Source organism: Mesoplodon densirostris, chromosome X (genome assembly GCF_025265405.1).
Source record: "Mesoplodon densirostris isolate mMesDen1 chromosome X, mMesDen1 primary haplotype, whole genome shotgun sequence".
NCBI lineage: Eukaryota > Metazoa > Chordata > Mammalia > Artiodactyla > Ziphiidae > Mesoplodon > Mesoplodon densirostris.
Genome location: NC_082681.1, coordinates 49,704,836 through 49,727,726, shown reverse-complemented (window position 1 = coordinate 49,727,726; position 22,891 = coordinate 49,704,836). Strand labels below are relative to the sequence as shown.

Here is a 22,891-nt window from a genome sequence, read left to right as displayed (position 1 = left end):
CTATATTTATGTAATGACTTCGCAGAAGAGACAGGTGGTTGGTCTTTTTTCCAACTTTAACGCTGTTTTTCAAATAAAAAAGATTTACTTCCTTTTTTAAAAGTATATTGACTTTTTTGACTAAAATAAAAGGAACAAAACAGAGAGATATAAAGAATTTTTAAAAATCCTCTCTCCTGGGCTCTTTTCCGGACACATTTCTTCTATGCATTTTAGTAGAGGGAAAAGGGAGAGATTGGTAGCAGAAAGCACAGCAGGTGGAAGGAGGCGTGTCCTGGGAGCAGAGGAGGGCAAAAGCAAGTCCCCAGAAGAGCACCGGTAATGGCCAACGGCCCCCCGCCCCACGGAAAGATACTGCACTTCTGTGGCCGTTAGAGAAAGGCCCAGGAACACACAAAGAAAGGAGAGCGTCGGGGCCCAAGCCGGTGCTTGGACAAGTGACACGGGGGGCAGGGGGAGGTGAGCACCGCCGGCTCTTCGCAACCCCGCGGGGCAGAAAGGGGTGGCGCGAAGGCGTGGCGTCCCGCGGTGACGGAGGGCGCACGTGACCAGCCCCCGCCAACTCGCGCGTGCCCCGCTCTAGGGTTAGACCCGGCCGTCGCTCGCTACCTTCTCGATCCCTGCTCCCGGTGGCCCTGAGGGAGTGCAGGCCGAGGTCGGCCCCCAAGAGTAGGAGGCGCGGGGGCAGCAGGTAAGGAACCCGGAGGGGGGTCCCCAGAGGTGGCGTTGGCGAGCGGACACAGCCTGCGGACCCCTCCCCGGGGATCCGGTTGCCCCGGGTTGGAGACCGCAGCCCCCATGCCCCCTGCGGCCTGGCGTTTGGCCACAGAAAACGGTAGGCCTTCTCTGGGGGCGGGCCGCGCGGCCCTGAGGCGGCTGCCTGCTTCTCGCCACACGGCGAGCTTTTCCGACACCCCCGCCCCGCCCACTTTCTTCTCGGGGTAGAAAATGGTGGTCGGCGCGGGGGCGGCTGAGGATGGGAGCGGGGGACGTTGGGTGGGGGTGGCCGGGGGTGGGAGATGCGGGGCTGAGAAGGGGCCGAGCGTCCGGATGCAGCAGACCCCCTTCCCCCACCCTTACTCTCTGCAGGTCTGCGAGTCAAAGTGTCGCGGCGGCTCACTTGCAGCAAGAATCGGGAGGAGCAGGAGACCGTAAGGATAGGCCCAGGTCTGTGCGGGGGACAGTTGGGCTGTGGGGGGAACGTGTGGATAGCCCTAAGACCCCCCCATATACTCCCCCCTACCCCGTCCTCCATTTTGGTGCCTGCAGAGACGTGGGCATGTATAGGCAGGGAAAATGGTGGGTTTTGGGCGAGGGAGGGGGGAGAGCTTGGACTGGGGGCCCCCTAGAGGGCATAAGGAGCCTCTCAGGTGGGAAAACGAAAATTTGAAGAGCCTTTACATCAGGGGCTGGAAATCTTGAGAGGTGCTTAGTAGGGCCTCTGTCCTCGGTGCTGATCAGTCCACCCAGAAAATAGTTCCTTCTCTCTTTTGTCTCCTAGGAGCAATGGCGTCCAAAGAGGAACAAGCAGTAAAAAATCTCTACATGGAAAATGCCAACCAGGAGAATGAAAACAAGGATGAAAAGGGGCAGGATGCTAATAAAGGAGAGCCTTTCGCCCTCCCTTTGGAAGCTGGTGAATATTGTGTACCTAGAGGAAATCGTAGGAGGTTACGTGTTAGGCAGCCCATCCTGCAGTATAGATGGGACATGACTCAGAGGCTTGAAGAGCCACAGGCAAGGATGAGAGAAGAGAATATGGAAAGGATTGGGGAGGAGGTGAGGCAGCTGATGGAAAAGCTGAGGGAAAAGCTGTCGAGTCATAGTCTGCGGGCAGTTAGCACTGACCCCCCTCACCATGACCATCATGATGAGTTTTGCCTTATGCCTTGAATCCAGATGTTATCCCTGAAGTTAGTAGGGAGACACACCTGCTTCCTAAACTTACATGTTTGTGACGTACCTTTGTTGTAAACCTTTTGGTGTTACTTGTTTCTTGTAGGTCTCCTATTACCAGCTTCTAATTGAATGTTGTGTTTCTGACCCAATCTGTAAGTTTCTGTCAGCAGGAAAGTTTTACCTATTGCATGGAGAGATGTTCTTTATATATTGTGACGTTAATAAAGCAGTTTAAAAAGTCATTTTCTGTTTTTTTCCCTTAAAATCGTATATATTTTATATACGAATAGATAGTCTAAGGATATATAAAGTAAAAGTATCTCTTTACGGTAGAATTATGAATGATTTTTATTTTCTTATCTCTATTTTCTCGCTCTTTGCTTTTTTTACCTGCATTGGACAACTCCCAAATGATGCTGATTGGAGTACTAGATCTCTTCCCAATGTTTTCAGTATCACATCCACATATAATTTCTTGTGTTATTCACAGAGATGGAAAGCCATGTTCATTGTCTATCAGATTCATCCATTTAGAACTCTCAGAGGGCATTCTCATTTTCAGGATTTGAGGTCCTGGCAACCCACACATTATATCCTCCATGTACTTATTTTTTTCCTTTGGCCACGCTGCCTGGCTTGTGGGATCTTATTTCCCAGACCAGGGATTGAACCTGGGCCACAGCAGTGAGAGCTCCAAGTCCTCACCACTGGACTGCCAGGGCACTCCCTCTATTTTCTCATTTTTCAAAACAACACATACTACTTAATGAAAGAGCTTGACAACCTGATAAAAGCAATGTGAGCACTTACTAAGCACTTGTCACAGAATCTTCGTTTTAGCTTACCTTGGTGTCTTATTTAGAAGTATAAACCTAATAATGATGAGACATACCTCTTTAAAAATCATTATGTTTATCAGCAAGATGAAGATAATAATCACCTCCCAGGGTTTTTGTGTGCACTTGAGGCAATAAGTTTGTAAGCTTTCTTTAAGCTCATTCCCAGTGGCATATGCATGACCCAACCCTGTAGATATTACCTTCAGCTATTTGGGGAAGTTCCCAAAGCCAGGTCTTCCCTATACTCGCAAACAAGCCCAATAGGCTAAGGGGTAGGTAAGTCCATTCCTCTGTTGTTGTGCCCTATTCTCACCATCTCCACAGGTTGTTGATGTTCAGGAATCCTTAAGGTGAGAAAGTCCCACTATGTTTCTGGAATTCCCAATGAATTGAATCTTCACTCTGTTCTATAAACTGTGGATAAATCCCCTCTCCCCGTTTAGCTTCATGGAAAGACCTGGCCTGTCCGGGTCTTTCTTAGGTGTAGTTCGTTCCCAAGAAACCTCCATAATTCGTGAGACTATACAAGATGTGTGAGGGAACAGCTCACTTAAAATTTGAGACAGTGCCTCCTCACACCACCCCCGTGAAGCCAATGAATGTGAAAAATTATCCTATATTGAGTTGGTTGCCAGGAGATCATGTCAGTGAATTCAGTGGATACCCAAATGTGGAGATCTTTATGAGAAGACTGATTGGAGGACTCTTGGGTTTAAGTGTTCCAGTAGAACTTGGGGAAACAAAGTTGCCTTGCAGTGTGTTAAGTAGGTGAAATACATATTATGCATATTATTTCTTTTGTGGAAATAAACTTAGAATTCTAGAACAGAAGTTGGCAAACCACAGGCCATGAGCCAAATCTGGCCTACTGCTTATTTTTTTGGCCAATGAGCTAAGAATAAATTTTATGTTTTTTAATGGATGAAAAAAATCAAGAATATTTTGTGACATGTAGAAATCATATGAAATTCAAATTTTGGTGTCCATAAAGTTTAATTGGAATACAGACATGTTTATTAATTTACATATTATCTATGGCTGGTTTTGGGCCTACATTGGCCAATTGAGTAGTTGTGAAAGAAATGGTATGGCCCACCTGTAAAGCCTACATATTTATTATCTGGCCCTAACAGAAAAAGTTTGGTAACCCTGCTCTAGAATATAACATCACAATAGCACTTAGGAAACCAAAGGGAAAAGTGGCTAGGCGGGTAAAAATGACATGTAACACAGCAAATCACAGACATCATGAATCAGATGCCTAATCAATTTCAAAGCCCTCCTTCCTCCAGGTGCTTGAGACACAAGGTATTACATTCATGTGAGACAGAAGTTTATAGAGAGAAAGGCTAAAGTTGAAAAGACAGGAAAATTGATGAACTGAGAAGCTTATGCCCTACCAAACTTCTCACTCTTTTTCTCATTTTATTTTTTAGCCACGTCATGCGGGATCTTAGTTCCTGACCAGGGATCAAACCTGCGCCCCCTGCAGTGGAAGTGTAGAGTCTCAACCACTGGACTGCCAGGGAAGTCTCCCAGACTTACCGCTCTTGATTGCCAATATTTGCACCAGCTTCTATGGAAAACAGAAGCATTCTGGCTTTCCTGGCCTAAGGATATTCAGCATTTCCTTCATGAAAAGAAATTGGAAGCTCATATGTGAGTGAATCCATGGTATACCTTGATAGGTTAGACATGCATATGCCCAGAAAAATGTACATCTCTTCGTATATAGGTAGATTCAAGGTGCCCTGTCAACCTCGGAGAATGATGAGTTTAGGATTCTAGTCTCTGGACAGAATGCTTTCTGCTAACCAGCTTCCCTTGGCTCTTAACAGAGTGTTTGGATCTGAAAGTGCATCTAAGGGAGTAGTATGTGAGTGGTCAGGCTCCATGTAAAATGCTTGGGCAACAAACAACCAGCAGAAAGTGAGCAAAAGACAATAAAGGAGCAGGGCATGAAGTTCCTTTGAGGAAAACAGCTATATCTTAGGTCTGGCTGCATTTGCCTGTTGACATCATTTCTATGTGTTGAGCATCCTTTTCTCCCTCACAGTGGCCATTCTCCACAAAAGAGATAGACAAATTCTTCCCATAAATGCCTAAAAAATGTAGCAAAGAGAAGGCAGTGAGATTAGAGAGTGTTCCCTTTGTTATCAAAGAAAAACGGTGTTCAAGAAAGTTTTGAGATGTAGATATGGATTGGGTCATTGGAGCTTTAGCACATCATACATATCTAGTAGATATCTGATGAATGAAAAACTGAGTAAGTATAGATTTAGTGATATTCAGCAAATGATAAACAAGGATACATGTTTGAATCCTTATGTATTTCTAACAAAATTGAAATAATAATGCAGATAATATAACAGTTGAATACAAATAATTGCTGATTTTTTTTTCTTTAAAAATACAATTCTGGGCTTCCCTGGTGGCGCAGTCATTGAGAATCTGCCTGCTAATGCAGGGGACACAGGTTCGGGCCCTGGTCTGGGAGGATCCCACATGCCACGGAGCAACTAGGCCTGTGAGCCACAACTACTGAGCCTGTGCGTCTGGAGCCTGTGCTCCGCAACAAGAGAGGCCGCAATAGTGAGAGGCCTGCGCACCGCAATGAAGAGTGGCCCCCGCTTGCCACAACTAGAGAAAGCCCTCGCACAGAAATGAAGACCCAACACAGCAAAAATTAATTAATTAATTAATAAACTCCTACTCCCAACATCTTCTTTAAAAAAAAACAAAAAAACAAAAAAATCCAATTCTATTGAAGGAAATTCAGAAAATAAACTTAAGGGCCACCTTGTGACCAAAGAAAGCAATGCAGTTTGAATTTTCTAGCCAGAGGAAGAGTGCACAGACACGGGACTCTTCCAGGGAGTCGAGATACATAGGAAATGCACTTTGGTTAGAAGTGAAATAAAGCCTTCAAAATTAACCATCACGTGAGACATCAAGCCACATTTATGCTTCAAATGAAAATAGAGTAACAGGGACTAGATTTACTTCCCTAACTAAAACAACTAAAATCAGGACAAAATATATAAAATAACAATTTTCAGTTGCTGAACATCAGACAGTGGAGGGAAAAGTTCTCTGAGGGAGGGGAAACAACATGAGCCTTCGGATTGCCCCCAACTGTATATTGTAGGATTTATAATATGTGGGAGTAAAATGTATGTCAATAGTAGCACAAAGGCCAGGAGAGAGGGAGTGGAAGTACACAATTTTAAAGTTCTTATTCTATACCTTAATATCACTTGAAGGTAGGTTCTGAAATGTTAAAAATGTATATTACCAACATATGAGATAAAATGGAATCTTAAGAATATTCAATCAAAAAAATGTTGGAGGGAAAAGAAAACAACAGATGGGACAAATGTAAACAAATTGCAAGATACTTGATTAAAACCCAAACATGTCAATACCAATAATCACATTAATGTAAATGGTCTAAAGACCTCAATTATAAAGCAGAGATTGTCAGATTGTATAGAAAAGCAAGACACAAATATATACTGCCTATAAGAAACTTAATTTAAATTTAAAGATACAAACTGATTACAAGTAAAAGAATAGAAAAAGATGTACAATCTTAACACCAGTCAGAACAAAGCTTGAGTGACTATATTGATATCAGTTACAATAAATTTCAGAGAAAAGAATAATACCAGGGAAATTATGGTCATAGAATGTCATTACATAATTTTAAGTGGTGAGTTTGTCAAGAGGACAAAACAATCATAAACATTCATATATTGCAGTGCTTCAAAATACATGAAGCCCAAATTGATAGAACTACAAGGATAAACAGACAAATCCACAATTACAGTCACCTTCTCTAAAATATTGATAGAACAAGTAGACAGAAAATCAGCAAGTACAACACTATGAGCCAATTCACCTAGTTGACAATTGTAGAACTTGCCACCAACAACAATAGAATGTACATTTGTTTCACATGCACGTGGAATATTTACCAAGATTGTCCATATTCAGGACCATAAAATAAGCCTCAATAATGTTAACAGGATTCAAATCATAAAATGTATGCTATTTTGAGCACAATAGAATTAAACGAGGAGCTAATGACAGATCTCTGAAAAATCCCCAAATATTTAAATTAACATGAAATAATATAGATCTAAATAACTCAAAGAAGAAAATAAAAGGGAAATTATATTTTGAACTGAGTGAAAATGAAAACTCAATATATAATAATTTGTGGGATGTGGCAAAAGTAGCACTCAGGGAATTTTATAGTATAAACATTTATATTAGAATAGAAGAAAGGCCTATAGTTGTTAAGTAAATGGAAATTTCATTTAAAACACTTCCTCTGAAGAAAACTATAGGTCGAGATGGCTTTACTGGTAATTCTACCAAACATTTAAGGATGACATAACACCAATTATATGACAAATCCTTAGAAAACTGAAGAGGACGGAATACTTCCCAACTCATCCTACAAGGGTAGAATTACCCAGATAACTAACCAGACAATTATATTACAAGGAAAGATAACTACAAATCAATCTCCTTCATGGACATATATGTAAAAATTCTTGACAAAACTTTAGTAAAATCTAATTCAATTATATATAAAAATTACAGTACACCATCATCAAGTAAGGTTTATCCCAAGGATTCAAGGCAAGGTTAATATTTGAAAATCATAATTCACCATATTGACATAAAAGAGAAACAAACATATGATCATCTCAAGGGAGAATGAAAAAAAACATTTGCTAAAATTTTAAAATCTCTTACTGATTAAAATACTCAGCAACCAGGTATAGAAGAGAACTTCCTCAACCTGATAAAATACATCTATGAAAAACCTACATAATGATGTGTGCCTAAAGGCTAAATGTTTTCCCCCTAAGGTAAGAAACAAGGCAAAAATGGACACTTTCACAAATTAGATTCAACTCTGTATTAGAAGTTCTAGCTAGTACAATAAGATAAAAAAGAGAAATAAAAGTCATACAGAGGGCTTCCCTGGTGGTGCAGTGGTTGGGGGTCCGCCTGCCGATGCAGGGGACGCAGGTTCATGCCCTGGTCTGGGAGGATCCCACATGCTGAGAAGTGGCTGGGCCCGTGAGCCATGGCCGCTGAGCCTGTGCGTCCAGAGCCGGTGCTCCACAATGGGAGAGGCCACAACAGTGAGAGGCCCGTGTACCGCAAAAAAAAAAAAAAAAAAGTCATACAGATTGCAAAAGAAAAAAATAGAAAAATCTTTATTCATAGAAAACATGATAGTCCATGTAGAAAATACTATGTAATATACAAAAACTGCTAGAGCTAATAAGTGAGTTTAGAAAGGTTGCAGGATAAAAGATCAGTATACAAATTTAGTTGTATTTCGAGTTTTCTGAGACTGCTGTTAACAAATAACCATAAACTTGGTGACTTTAAAAAACTGAGAAATTTATTCTCTCACAGTTCAGTACACCAGAAGTCCAAATCAAAGTGTCAGTAATGCTAAGTTCTCTCTGAAGGCTCTAGGGAAAAATGCTTTCTTACCTTTTCCAGCTCTGGTGGCCCTAGGCATTCCTTGGCTTGTGGCCCATCCTAATTCAATATGCTCTCATCTCAATTCTTAATTAACTATGTCTGCAAAGACCCTATTTTCAAATAAGGTCAAATTCTGAAGTGCTGGGTGAACATGAATTTTAAGGAAAAATATTCAGCTCTCTGCAAGTAATGAATAGCCAGAATAAAATTTAAAACATGTCATTTACAGTAATATCAGAAATATGAATTATTTAGGGATAAATTTGACAAAAGATGTGTAAGATCTGCACACTGAAAACTATAAAACATTCATGACATAAATTAAATCACAGCAGTTTTTAACAGAAACTGACAATCTGATTCTAAAATTTACATTAAAAAATCCAAAGGACTGAGAATAGTCCAAACAACTTTGAGAAGAGAAACATTTTGGAAAACTTTCACTACCTTATTGCAAGAGTTATAATAATGGTGCCATAATCCAAACAGTGTGGTATCAGCATAAATATAGACAAATTGATCAATGGAACAGAATAGTCAAGAAATAGATTCACACATATAAGCTTTTGACAAAGATTCCAAGGCAATTTGATGGTGGAATAGATACTCTTTTTGATAATTGGTGTTGGAACAACTAGTTCCAATTGAACCTTTATTAGTGATCATGATCATGATCACCATCATTATCATCATAATTAGAATAACTTTATCTCACATCATATAAAAAGTTGAGTCAAACTGTGTCAAAGACCTAAATGTAAGGTAAAACATAAAATTTCTAGAAAAAAAATAGGAGAAACTCTTAGGGACTTTGAGTTTGTAAAAAATTTGAAATTAGAATTCAAAAAAACAAACTCTAACAGAAAACAGATCAATATATTGGACCTCATCAAAATGTATCCTTTCTCGTCAAAAGACATTTTGATTCTCAGAGATGGATAGAGACAGATTGTTAGAAATCCTAAGAACTCTCTCTACAACAATAAATAAGGACACAGGCTAAGAGAGTACAAGTGTCTTGCCATACATCTGAGAAGCTGTAGGACCATAGCCAGACCTGAGCTGGATTCAACTTTATTAAACAGCAAAAATCTGACCTGCAGACTTCCAGTTCTGGATAAGATAGAGCCACACCATCCCTTCTGCACCTTTCATCTTACAACTGAAAAACCATAGATATATCACAACAAAAAGCATAGGAAAACACTGGAAGATAGAAAGATGAAGATGGACTGCCCAGAGATCTTGGGTTCCAAAGGAACTCAAGAAAAGTTTATTAAACTTTGACCAATGGGTCAAAGAAGAAATCACAAGAGAACTTGGAAAATATCTGAGACAAATGAAAATGACACATCATACCAAAATTTATGGGAGGCGGTGAAAGCAGAGTTTAGAGGGAAACTTACAGCTACGAACACTTACATTAAAAAAGAAAAAAAGATCTCACATGAAAAGCTGACTTTACATATCAAGGAAGTAGAAAAAAATAGCAAATTAAACCTAAAGCTATTAAAAGGAATGAAATAATAAAGATTAGAGCAGAGACAAATATAATAGATAATAGAAAAGCTATAGAGAAAAAAAATGAAACCAAGAGTTAGTTCTTCAAAAAGATCAACAAAATTGAAAAATCTTTAGCTAGGTTGAGTAGGGAAAAAGAATATCTATGTACCTAAAATTAACTTACAGAGGGGACATTACTACTAGTTTTACAGATATAAAAAGATTAAAAGAGAGGACTGTGAACAACTGTATGTCAACAAATTGGATAACCTGGATGAAATAGACAAATTCCTAGAAATACACAACCTACCAGGACTGAATACTGAAGAAATATAAAATGTGAGCAGAACAGTAATGAGTAAGGAGATTGAATCAATAATCAAAAAGTTCTCAAAAAAGAAGAGCCCAGGACAGGATGGTGTCACTGGTAAATTATACCAAATACTTAAAGAAGAACTAACACCAGTCTTTTTCAAATGCTTCCAAAAAATTTCGAACACTTTATAACTCATTCTGTCAAGCCAGCTGCATCTTAATACTAAATCCAGACAAAGACACTACAAGAAATGAAAACTACAGACTAATATCCCATATGAATATTAATTCCAAAGTACTAGCAAATGGAATTCAGCAGTGCATTAGAATGATTATACACCACGACCAAGTGGGCTTTATTCCTGGATGTAAGTATTGTTCAACATATAAAAATATATTAATGTAATAAACCACATTAAGAGAAGGAAAAAATACATGATTATCTCAATTGTTGCAGGAAAAACATTTGACAAAATTCAACACTCTTTCATGATAAAAACACTCAGCAAACTAAGAATAGAAGGAAACTACCTCAACATAGTAAATGCTTTCTATGAAAAGCCCACAACTAACACCACACTTAGTGGTGAAAAATTGAAAGCTTTTCCTTTGAGATCAGAAATGAGAGAAGGAAGTCACCTTCATCACTTCTACTCAATATAGTACTGGAAGGCATAGCCCAAGCAATTAGGTGAGAAAAAATTCCATACTCTATTGGAAAGGAAGAAGTAAATATCTCTGTTCACAGATGACATGATCCTATAGGTTGAAAACCCTAAAGAGTCCTCAATAAAATTGTTAGAACTAAGAAATGAATTCAGCAAAGTTGCAGATAAATCAATGCATAAAAATTGGTTGTGTTTCTATACACCTACTGTGAACAATCTGAAAAGGAAATTAAGGGAATAATTTTTTTACGATAGCATCAAAAAGAATAAAATATTTTGGTATAAATTTAAGCAAGAGTGAAAAGCACTTTTACACTGAAAATTGCAAAACACAAATAAACGGGAAGACATCTTGTGTTTGTGGAATTGAAGACAGTATTGTTAAGATGTCAATACTAGTCAAAACAATTTACAGGATTCAGTGCAACCCCTATCAAAATCCCAACGATGTTTTACTCAGGTATAGAAAAATCTATTTTAAAATTCATATGAGGACTTCCCTGGTGGCGTGGTGGTTAAGAGTCTGCCTGCCGATGCAGGGAACACGGGTTCAATCCCTCGTCCAGGAAGATCCAACATGTCGCGGAGCAACTAAGCCCATGCGCCAAACTACTGAGCCTGTGCTCTTGAGCCTGTGAGCCACAATTACTGAGCCCATGTGCCACAACTACTGAAGCCCGCATGCCTAGAGCCCACGCTCCACAACAAGAGAAGCCACCGCAATGAGAAGCCAGTGCACCACAACAAACAGTAGCCCCCGCTCTCTGCAACTAGAGAAAGCCCGAACGCAGCAACAAAGACCCAGTGCAGCCAAAAATAAATTAAAAAAAAATTCATATGGAATCTCAAGGGACCCTAAATAGCCAAAACAACCTTGAAATTGAAGAACAAGTTTGGAGGACTCACACTTCCTGATTACAAAACTTACCATAAAGCTACAGTAATCAAACAGTGTAGTTCTGGCATAAAGACACATATAGACCAATGGAATAGAATAGAGTGCCCCAAAATCACTCTCACATATAAGTCAAATGAATTTTGACAAGAATGCCAAGATCATTCAATAGGGAAAGACTTCACACCAGTCACTAAGACTAGAGTCCCGGCAATGCCTATGTGCTTCTTTTCCCAAGACACTGACAAATTGGACACAATAAATTTATTGCTTTTCTCCCTTTGATTTTAGTGATTTTATTACATGTCCTGAGTTCATAATTTACTTAGCCAATGACCCTGGTTTATGTGTTGCTCTCTGCCAAAAGGTGTACACCTCTATACTCCTATGCCTAAAGGGAAATCTTATAGAGGTTACTACAGTACTATTAATGCCATTATAAAAATTAATGGAGATTATTGCTTTCCTCAGGGGGCAACTACCTCCTAGACCGCTCCTCAACCACCTAGGAAGAGGACCTCCCACTCTCTAGCACTTTATCCTACTCCCCCACTCCAACTTTCCACCACTATCTCCTGTCTTATGTCTCTGACCATGAACACAACTACCCCTTCTCCTTGGCTATAAATACCACTAACTTTTCCTATATGTCTTACTAAACTATCAGTTTGTACACTCCAACAACATAACTACTGAACTTGTCACCAAGATTTTTTTGTCATAAAATATATAATTCATATTTATAACACTTTTCAAGTCTACCAAAAATATTGTTAGAGACCCTGAAAACTTCAGATCTGTTTTCTTGGCTAATGCCATATAAATAGGGAATTTGGTTATGGCTGGCCTACAAAGACTCCTCATTCTTCTATTTGTTTTCCTTCTGTTAATTCTCACAATAAAATGTTTTCTATGCTGTTTAGGGCAACTTATTCCCTACTCTCTGTAAATATCCTGTACTATTTGGGCCATCAAATATCCCAAATAACTGAACTTAAAACAGATGTCAAGACATCAAGGGGGTAAATTGTAATATATTTTTTTGTAAAAATGCCTTTTATTCATTTGCGTGACAGTGTGTTGTGCACTGCCATCAAAAGGATCTTTAAATCTTATAAAGCCATAAAGAAAAATGAACTCACACCGTATTAAAAAAATGAACTCAAAATGGACCCAAGACCTAAATATATGAGCCAAAACTTTAAAACTCTTAGAAGAAAACAAAGTGATAAATCTTCATGTCCTTGGATTTGACAGTGGATTCTTAGATATGACATTAAAGGCATGAACAACAAAAGAAAAACAGATACATTGCACTTCATAAAAATTTAAAAGTTTTGCGAATCACAAGACAGTATCAAGAAAGTGAAGACAATCCACATAATGGGAGAAAATATTTGGAAATCATATATTTGATAAGTATCCAGAGTATATGAAGAATTCCTACAATTCAACAACAAAAAGACAACCCAATTAAAAATGGGCAAAGGGGCTTCCCTGGTGGCACAGTGGTTGAGAGTCCGCCTGCCGATGCAGGGGACGCGGGTTCGTGCCCTGGTCCGGGAAGATGCCACATGCCGCGGGGCGGCTGGGCCCATGAGCCATGGCCGCTGGGCCTGCACGTCCGGAGCCCGTGCTCTGCAGCGGGAGAGGCCACGACAGTGAGAGGCCCGCGTGCCGCAAAAAAAAAAAAAAAAAAAAAAAAAAAAAAGGGCAAAGGAGTTGAATATATATTTCTCTAAAGAAGATATATAAATATCCAATAAACACATGATAAGATGCTCAATATCATTAGTCATTAGGAAAATGCAAATCAAAGACACTTCTCACACACTAGGATTATAAAAATTAAAAATGGAAATTAACAATTGCTTTGGAGAATGTGGAGAAATTGGAACCCTCATACATTGCTGGTAGGAATGCAAAATGTTGCAGCCACTGTGGAAAACAGTTTGGCAGTTCCCCAAATAGTTAGATATAGAATTACCATATGACCCAGCAATTCCATTCCTAGGCATATACCCAGGAGAAATAAAAACATACACCCACATAAAAACTTATAGACAAATGTTTAAGGCAACACTATTCACAATAGTCAAAAGGTGGAAACAACCCAGATATCCATCAATGTTTGAATGGATAAACAAAATATGATATAGACATACAATGAAATATCATTCAGCCATAAAAAGGAATGAAATACTGTACATGCTACAATGTGAATGAACCTTGAAAACATTATGCTAAGTGAAAGAAGCCAGGCACAAATGGTCAAATATTGAATGATTCCATTTATATGAAATATCCAAAGTAGATAATTCCATAGAGGCAAAAGGTAGATTAGTTGTTGCTAGGTACTAGGGGAAGAGGAGAATTGGGAGTGACTGCTTAATGGGTATGGAGTTGATGAAAATGTTTTGGAACTAGATAGAGGTGATAGATTCACAACATCATGAATGTACTATATGCCAGAGTTGTACACTTTAAAATGGCTAATTGTTCTGTTAATTTCTCCTAAGAAATAGACATAGTCTTATTTGAAAAAAAAGATGTGTATGAAAATATATTTTCTAGGCCAGTTGACCTTCTCCCTTTTTTTTTTATTATTACCCCTTTAAGCATCTAATGAAAGCAATGGATCCTATCCTAGGCAAATGTACACACCCAGTAAAAATGTGTATACCCTACCCCCCCCACACATGCACATTATTTTGAACATAATTCCAGGGGTTTCTTTAGTTAAGAATGCCTGAACCCAAGGAGTAAGTGCTCTCCCTCTAACATAGCTCAGCTGCTATTTGTCTCTTCTCCTTCCTGTCTCATTCCCAAGTAGCTCCCTCTTCTTCTGTCTTTTCTCTACCTCGTAGCTTCTGCTTCTTCATGATGTCAACCTGCTCATGTATCAGGGTTTCTGAGGCTCCTAGGGTACAGCTCTTGTTTTCATAAGTCTACATACTCTACTACCTTCTAAGCATATGCTACCTTGAATATTATTTCAGGTGGTCCACAGACTTCCTCAGCTGAAAACACCTGGTCTAGGTCAATCAGTATGGTCAGCCTGTCAGAGTTCCTTAGACACTGGTCTAAATCTGGCTGCGAAAGCACCAGGGTGGGTGTGGACTGGCAGGCAGCAACTCTTCAGCGTGGCTAGGCTCCTCCTAGGTGCCCTGGAGGTAGAGATAATAGAGTTGAAAGACCCAGCAGGCTGCATCTCCTTAGTTAGGTGGTAAGCAGTAGACAGGGTCAAGGAAGTTTCCACCTGGGCACTGGGAATAAGGGTAGACAGCAAGCAGGTCTGGAGGCTCTCCCCCAACAATCACTTCTACAGGCTTTATGGAAACCCTCTGCTGCAGGGGTCTAGAAGGGATCTGTTTTGGTTTCCGGTTGTCAGAACAGCATTCCCATCTCTGCTGGAGTTGCATAATCTCTGTGGGAATTTGGGGGATGGAGGGAAGGAGCCAAAAGCATTTATTGAAGTCACCACCTTGGTCACCTCTCCATGTATATTTTTGGGTAAGCAACAGTCAGGTGCCTGAATGCAAAGGATGAGAGGCTCTGAAAGGTGAGAAGGGGTCGGGACACCATATTCCTCCCCTCTTGATAGGGCAAGGAAGATCAGACCATGTCGGCACCCCTCAGATCCTCAGCTGCCTTGCCGCACAGCTAAACCTCTGAATGAAAATAGCCATGGACCAAATTTTCAAGACTGATATTGTGTTAGCCATCATGTTCCAGCAAGTGCACTTACCACTCAGCTGTTGTTTGGGAACATTAAATACATGTATTTTCAGTAGAACATGACAGAACCAGCTATTTATGAAAACTTAAGGAATTCTTTTGTAAGTAGACAATCAAATCCATTTTCTAGTAAAAATTAATATTAGGAACTTAAGTTGCTCTCACAATTTGGGGATGTTGGGTTTTTCCTCTACCTTAAACATGTTCTTTTTCCCAAATGAAAATAGCTTTATTTAACTTTTTGCTTATAAAAATAACGCAGTGAGGGAAATAAGTTAAATAAAACTGAAAAAAATTATTTAGAAGAAAATAAAATCCCTGTTTCAACTACCTGCTTCCCTACCTACCAATGTACCCTGTACCTATTATGTGAAGGTCTGGAAGTCAGGAGTGAGCACCAGTGTCAGAGTGGAGAAGTAGATGGAGGGGGTAGGCGCTTTGAGATCAAACGAGAGAAAGAAAGAAATTCCTCAGAGATGGATCAGTGGGGCCAGTAGCCCTGGGAGAAGACGCAGCCCCTGATAAGACAGAAGAACAAATACATACCACAGGAAGAAGGGGCCCCATTGGACCTCTGGGATTAGCCACAATCAAAATGAGTGACAGGGCCTCAAGCGGTCAGGGGAGGTTACTGAAGAAGGGTGAGGTGGGAGGGGGCCAATGAAGGGAAGAAGTGGGCTGACTCCTGAGGAACTTCCTACAGAAGGGAGAACTAGGGACCCGAGCCCACTGGTGACGTTTCCTTCATGTGATCGGGAGCCAACGCGTGCAGAAGTCCCTCTCTTCCAGATATCAGCTCCCTATTTCCGTGGAGGAAGATAGATTTCAGACTGATGGACCAAGGGGACAACTGCCCTATAGCCCCGCAAGGTCGCAGGTCGGTACTAGCTGGAGTGGGGAAGGGGACACCTGAGGTAGGGGTAGTAACAGACAGAGGCTACACAGGATCTGGTCTGCTTTCCAGATGTCACCCTCCTCCCACCCTTATTTGTTTTGGCGCAGAAAATTGTGTGAGTATTGGGGGAGAGGTCCGGGTACCATCTCTTATTTCCCCGGGTAAGTACTGGCTTATGGCAGCAAGAAATGTGAGAAGGAGGCATCTCCCTGAGATGGTCACAAATTCACTGTCTCCTGCGGACACCTGGGGTGGGGGTGGCAGAAGGCAAAGACCAGAGCAGGTCCAGGACTAGATTCTCTCTACCCCTTCCCTGATGCCCATACATTTGGTGCAAGAGATGGAGGGCTTGGTGGGAGGAGATGGAGAGGGGCCAGAGGATAAGAATGGGTACCAGTTGGGATCTCTTAGGAGGCAGGTTATCAGGGGACATCTGACAGAGGGAAAAGGCTAGCGGAGGGGGATGGAGAGGAAATGGCCTGATCCTTCCAGGGTGGAGGGAGGAGGGCAACGTCTGTGAACCCAGGATGGGGAGGGCAAACCCCCTTGCAAAGGGGCCAGGCCTGCTCGTCTCCACCTTCGTCCTTTTTGCAGGGGGGGATGTGGGGGGAGAGGAATGAGGGGGAAGGGAGCAGGAGAGGTGCTACAGAGGAGGGGGACTGAAGTTCAGTCTGGAGACCAGTTCCCTATAGGGCAGGAGTGACTCCTGAACTAGGGAGAGTCGAGAGGAGGTAACATGGACCAAAAGTTTTAATGAGTTTGGAAATAACTTGTCTCTTGCATTGCAGGAAAATGTGGTCTTTCTGTGTATGTGGAAAGGGAAGGGGTAGCAGGAATGCTCTGGACATTTCTGCCATGCTCCCTGACTCTACCATCACCGTTTTCAGAATGAGTGATGGGCTCGTTCTATCTGGGTGCCCTGGGGTAAGGGTTTGGAAGGTAGAGACCTGAGCAAAGCTGGATATGCCTTCTGAACATCACTGTCCTGAACCTCACAAGGAAAAGTGAGATAGAAATTTGGAAGGAAGATTGGGAAACATAGAAACACTTTGGAAATAATCTCTCTCTGCCACTTCTCAGTGGTTAAAAAAAAGGAGGCTGTTAGGGAGGAGCTGTAGAGGGGGATCAGAGAAGCAAGGGAAAGGGCAAGGGTATGGCAGGAGCTGGAAAAGTATTGACAGCTAGAGTCGGAAAAGAATCAATGTCCTCATTGCCACTCATTCACTTCTCAATCCCTCATTCACCATCTGTCTCCTGTCTCTCTACAGGTCTTTGGGTCTGTGGTTGTAGGCACCAACCCAGACAAGGAAAGGAAAGACCTGCAGTATCACTGCAGCTCAATGGAAGAGGGCAACTGCCCCAGGACCCCTGGGAGTAGGAGTGACTAAAGCCTGAGCAGAAATTGGGGAGTTCACTACCTGCCACCCCTCCTCCAAGCCTCCCTATTCCGGTCTCAGAATACATGGTCTCTGTCAGGACCCTAAGGGAACCTGGTGCTTTATGTCTGGTGAAGACAGTGGGGAGAACAAGGAAGTGAGAGTTGGCAGGTGTGGCATCTGTGAAGTCCTTGAAGATAACAGAGTATCTCTAATATCTGAGAACTGGCCATTGTCTGGTTGTATCTGCAGTTCTACAAGTCTTACAACTGTAGACAAGGGGAAAAAGAAATTGGCCAGGTTTCTTGCGGGTCAGTCTAAGTTGGGACCACCCAGTTAAAATTGTTACTGGCATAGCCAAGGCCAGAGCAAAGTTTAGGGACAAATCTGCTCTTATACACTTGTCAGCACAGCCCACTTAAATGTAGGGAGAAGCACCTGTGGAAGTGTCTGCAAGGTGGGATCATGTTAGCATGTGTGCCAACCTTGCATACACTGGGAAAGAAAGGAGAAAATGTATGGGCAGAACCTGTATTTCAGCACCTGAGTCCTCAGTCTCCTTTGTCTCCGTTTTGTCTCCTAGGACAGGCAAAGGAGGGCAAATCTCAACATGGAGAAGGTCTACAGAGAAAATGAAGGAAAGCCAGAAAATGAAGGAAACCCAATGAGGGAAAGTCAAAAGATGCAGTAGATACAGAAGATGAAGGAAAGTCAGATGAGGAAGAAAAGCCAGAAGTGGAGGGGAAGTCAGAACATAAGCAGGAGCTCCAGAATGAGGGACGGCCAGAAGACGAGGGACAACCAGAAGACGAGGGGAATCAAGAAAAGCTGGGCAAGTCTGAAGCTGAGGGAAAACCACACGGTGAGGGCAAGCTGGAATCCCAGGCAAAGCCAGAGAGTCAGCCGCGGGCTGCCGAAAAGCGCGCGGTTGAAGACTATGTGCCCCATAAAGCAAAAAGAAAATGGACAGGGGGACGGACGATTCCCCCAAGGACTATCAGGACAACTTACAGGAAGGCATCTGGGCAGTGAGGAGATGATGAGAGAATGTGCAGATATGTCAAGGGCTCAGGAAGAGTTAAGGAAAAGACAGAAAATGGGTGGTTTTCATTGGATGCAAACAGATGTACAGGATCCATTCACCCCAAGGGGCCAACAGGGTGTCAGGGGAATGAGGGGCGGAGGCAGGGGCCAGAGGGGCTTACATGATATCCCATATCTTTAATGCCTTTGGCCTTCAATGCTAACTCCTCTGATGGGAATGTCGCTGACCCTGCTTTCCCTGGCAGGCATTTGCCAGGCTATGTGCTTTAACCTTAAGCTGATACTTTGCTTTAGGTGTCACTCTCGTTACCAGCAGCCTTTTGATCCAACTACAGTGCTCTCTGTGTTTCAGTAGGGGATTTTCACCCACGTGCATGGAAGAGATGTTCATGGTACACTGTAAAATAACAATAAAGAAAAACACCAGTTTTCAGAACCGCATATACAGCATCCGCCCGTTTTTGAAAAAATAAAACAAAAAAGTTACACAATACATCCATGTACAGGGAAAACTGAAACTGAGTAGACCAAAAGCAAAATAATGGTTTTCTCTGGGTGCTGGTGGTAGAGATTATCCTCTCACCTGTACTTTTCCCCCTAAAATACACAGATTACTTTTTTCATAAAATAAATAATAAAATATTTGAAACATAGGAAAATACCAAGCAATCAAAACAACTGCTCAGTGAGTTTATGAAGGTAGCGGAGACACTTAAAATTCCTGTTGTCAGGATGTGAAATGATGCGTAAAACACATTATCTCTGGGACTCGCAGCTGGAGGAATCAACCTGGCAGTTATTACAGAAGCACTGCCGTAGGGAACAGTGTTCTCATCAGTGAATTGGGGATAAAGCTTGCCTTCCAGGGCTGTGGAGAAGATCAGATGAGATGCTGAGTGTGTGAACTGTGTTAGGCTGGTTCCTACCCTCTCCCCTGCACTAGCAGGACCAGAAACCCATCAAATGTTTGGGAGAGGGCTGAGGGAGCTCTCACGTGTGTCCATAAATAAATCCAGATAGCTGAAAGGTGGGTGTCACTCTCCCCCAGGTAATGCTGTGTCTGAAGGACATTCTCCCCCTTCTCATGTGTCCTGTACTATCCTAAGGGCCCCACTGCTGCTGGTAAGCTGAAGTCCTCAAGGTAACAAAGCCCCTTTGATTTCCCTGGAGTCTATAGTGAGTTACACCCCACTATGTTCCCTACTGAACTATGGAGAAGGTCCCCCTTCTCACGTTATAGTTTTATTAATCCTGACATGAAATGTGCAAAAATGCTTTGTAAAATCTTAATTAATGCATTTTCAGGCATTATAATTAGCCCACTAGACTTGCCCTATTCAAAGCAAATAATTTATCTTATTCATTTTGGTACCTACAACACATGATAGAAGCTTAAAAATCAATACATTAATTATTGAGTCAGAAGGCCTCAATTCTTGGCCCAGTTCTGTCCCTGATTGAATACATAACCTTGAGCTCATAATTTCATTTTTTAGCAATTGAAACTTGCCACTCCAAAAGGAACACAGCAAGAGAGGGATTATACCACAATCCATTGTTAAATAATTTTAACATTGGATATAGTAGTGTTTCTCAAAGTTTGCTAGCTACTGCATCGAAATCACCTACCTTGTTGAAAATGGAGAATCCTGGCTCCCGCCTCAGATCCAATGTATCAGAATCTCTTTTGACTTTTCCTCAAAATGTCTCTGTGTACGTAAGTCCATGCCACTCTTTCACTTCATCCCAGCTTACCCTTCCCCCTCCCCGTGTCTTTATTCCTGTCCTGCCCCTAGGTTCTTCAGAACCATTTTTTTTTTTTAGATTCCATATATATGTGTTAGCATACGGTATTTTAGATAGCTGGTGGGAAGCAGCCGCATAGCACAGGGAGATCAGTTCGGTGCTTTGTGACCACCTAGAGGGGTGGGATAGGGAGGGTGGGAGGGAGACACAAGAGGGAGGAGATATGGGGATATATGTATAGGTATAGCTGATTCACTTTGTTATACAGCAGAAACTAACACACCATTGTAAAGCAATTATACTCTAATAAAGTTGTTAAAAAATGTCTCTGTGTAGGTATCCTTTGTTTTTAGCTCATTTTTATTTTTATGGAAATATGTATTAAATTTTAAAATCCAATAGTGTAAAATAATATATTATTAAAAACTGCAGTCTGCCTCATCATTCCACATTCTCACTGTCCAGAAGCAACTACCATAAATGTTTTTGATTTCTTCCGGTATTTACCTCCATATTTCAGAAGAATATGCTTATGCTGCTATTTCTTTCTCTTTTAAAAAATTAATTTAATTTATTTATTTATGGCTGGGTTGGGTCTTTGTTGCTGCGTGTGGGCTTTCTCTAGTTGTGGCACGTGGGCTTCTCATTGTGGTGGCTTCTCTTGTTGTGGAGCATGGGCTCCAGACATGTGGGCTTCAGTAGTTGTGGCGTGCACACTCAGTAGTTGTGGCTCATGGGGTTAGTTCCTCCACGGCATGTGGGATCTTCCCTAACCAGGGCTCGAACCCATTTCCCCCGCATTGGCAGGCAGATTCTTAACCACTGCGCCACCAGGGAAGTCCTGCTATTTCTTTTTTCAACACCTTTATTGAAATATAATTCACATATCACAACATTCACTCTTTTTTTCACAAAAATTCACCCTCTTAAAGTGCACAATTCAGTGGTTTTCAGTATATTAACAGAGTTCTGAAACCATCACCATTATTCAGTTACGGGTCATTTTTATTGCCCTAAAAAGAAAGCTCATACCCGTTAGCACATAATGGTGCTCCCAGTCCCTCCTCTCCCTGGCAACTGGCAAACACTGATCTGCTTTCTGTCTCTATGGATTTGCCTATTCTAGACATTTCATAGAAATGGAATCATACAGTACATGGCCTCTGTTGTCTAGCTTCTTTCATGTAACATACTGTTTTCAAGGTCCGTCCACATCCATATCAGTACTGAACATTAGTGTACATTTTCTTTTGTCTTTTAAAATAAACTCTATTGAAAAGTCAAAATATAAAATTTTCAAGTACAGAAATGATGGTTCTGCCTTACTTTATTACGTAGATAACCTCAGAGCATGCTGATGATTATGTCCAAAGTTGCTTTAACTTCATTTGAATGCTTTGATTCATTTTATGAAGAGGTACTGTTATATATTTGTTTTGTTTCTGATTAAAAAAACACAGGTATGTAGTATTTGATACACTAGTTAATCATTTCTGCTGGAAGAAGCAAAGTTTTTTTTTCCATTTTTTCTTTTTCTAATTAATTTTTTTTACCAGTTTTGTTGAGACGTAATTGACATACATCACTGTATGCATTTAAGGTATACAGCATAACGGCTTGAGTTACATATATTGTGAAGTGATTACTACAATAATTTTAGTTAACACCCATGATCTCATATAGGTACAATAAAAAGAAAAAGAAAAACATTTTTCTCCTTGTGATGAGAACTCAAGATTTACTCTCTTAACAAATTTCATATATATCATAAAGCAGTGTTAACTTTTTGCATGTAAATATGTTTTCAATTTTCTTGAGTATACACCTAGGAGTGAAACTGCTGGTTCATGTGGTAACTCTAACTTTTTGAGGACCTGCCAAACTGTTTCCAAAGCAACTGTGCCATATGACAATCCTATCAGCAGTGTACGCGGGCTCCGATTTCTCCACATTCTCACCAACGCTTGTCATTTCCTGTATTTTTTCTTATAGCCATCTTAGTGGGTATGAAGTGGAATCCCACTGTGGCCTTGATTTGCATTTGCTTGATGGCTAATGACGCTGAGCATCTTTTCATGTGCTTATTGGCCATTTGTATATCTTCTTTGGGGAAATGTGTATTCAAGTCCTTTACCCATTTTTAAATTAGGTTGATTGTCTTTTTATTGTTGAGTTGTAACAGTTCTTTGTTTATTCTGGATGCAAGTTCCTTATCAGACATATGACTTAACAACTGCTATTTCTTGACTTGTTTAGTTATTACCTATTGACTTTCTGATATGATACTTGAGTAGTACTCTCTCACCATCATAATCACCACTATCATAATCACTTGCCTCCCAATATAGTTTTCCCACATATAAAGTGTATTTTAACAATAATTCCAGTGATTCTGTTGCTTAACTCTGAGGACCATTTGTGTGTTTGTCAGGTTAGGCTAAGCTTATGATAGGATAGCT

At 40.9% G+C, this 22,891-nt stretch overlaps 2 protein-coding genes across 3 annotated transcripts; both read left to right on the top strand.

Annotated features, from left to right (window-relative positions):
- Positions 1-588: 588 nt before the first annotated feature.
- LOC132482179 (protein BEX1-like) lies at positions 589-2,123 on the top strand. 2 transcript variants are annotated; one of them, XM_060087281.1, is made up of 3 exons: positions 589-691; positions 1,090-1,167; positions 1,502-2,123. In XM_060087281.1, exon 3 carries the CDS (start codon positions 1,507-1,509, stop codon positions 1,891-1,893), a length of 387 nt encoding a protein of 128 aa, XP_059943264.1. In that variant the 5' UTR covers positions 589-691; positions 1,090-1,167; positions 1,502-1,506; the 3' UTR covers positions 1,894-2,123. The 2 variants fall into 2 exon arrangements, with proteins under 2 accessions (XP_059943264.1, XP_059943263.1); XM_060087280.1 differs by lacking the exon at positions 589-691 and adding an exon at positions 712-835.
- A 16,129-nt stretch (positions 2,124-18,252) lies between these two features.
- Positions 18,253-18,867, top strand: TCEAL5 (transcription elongation factor A like 5). The gene is given in 4 exon segments (XM_060087975.1): positions 18,253-18,301; positions 18,304-18,603; positions 18,606-18,653; positions 18,656-18,867. Coding segments are annotated over 4 exon segments (609 nt in total).
- The last annotated feature ends 4,024 nt before the right edge of the window (positions 18,868-22,891 follow it).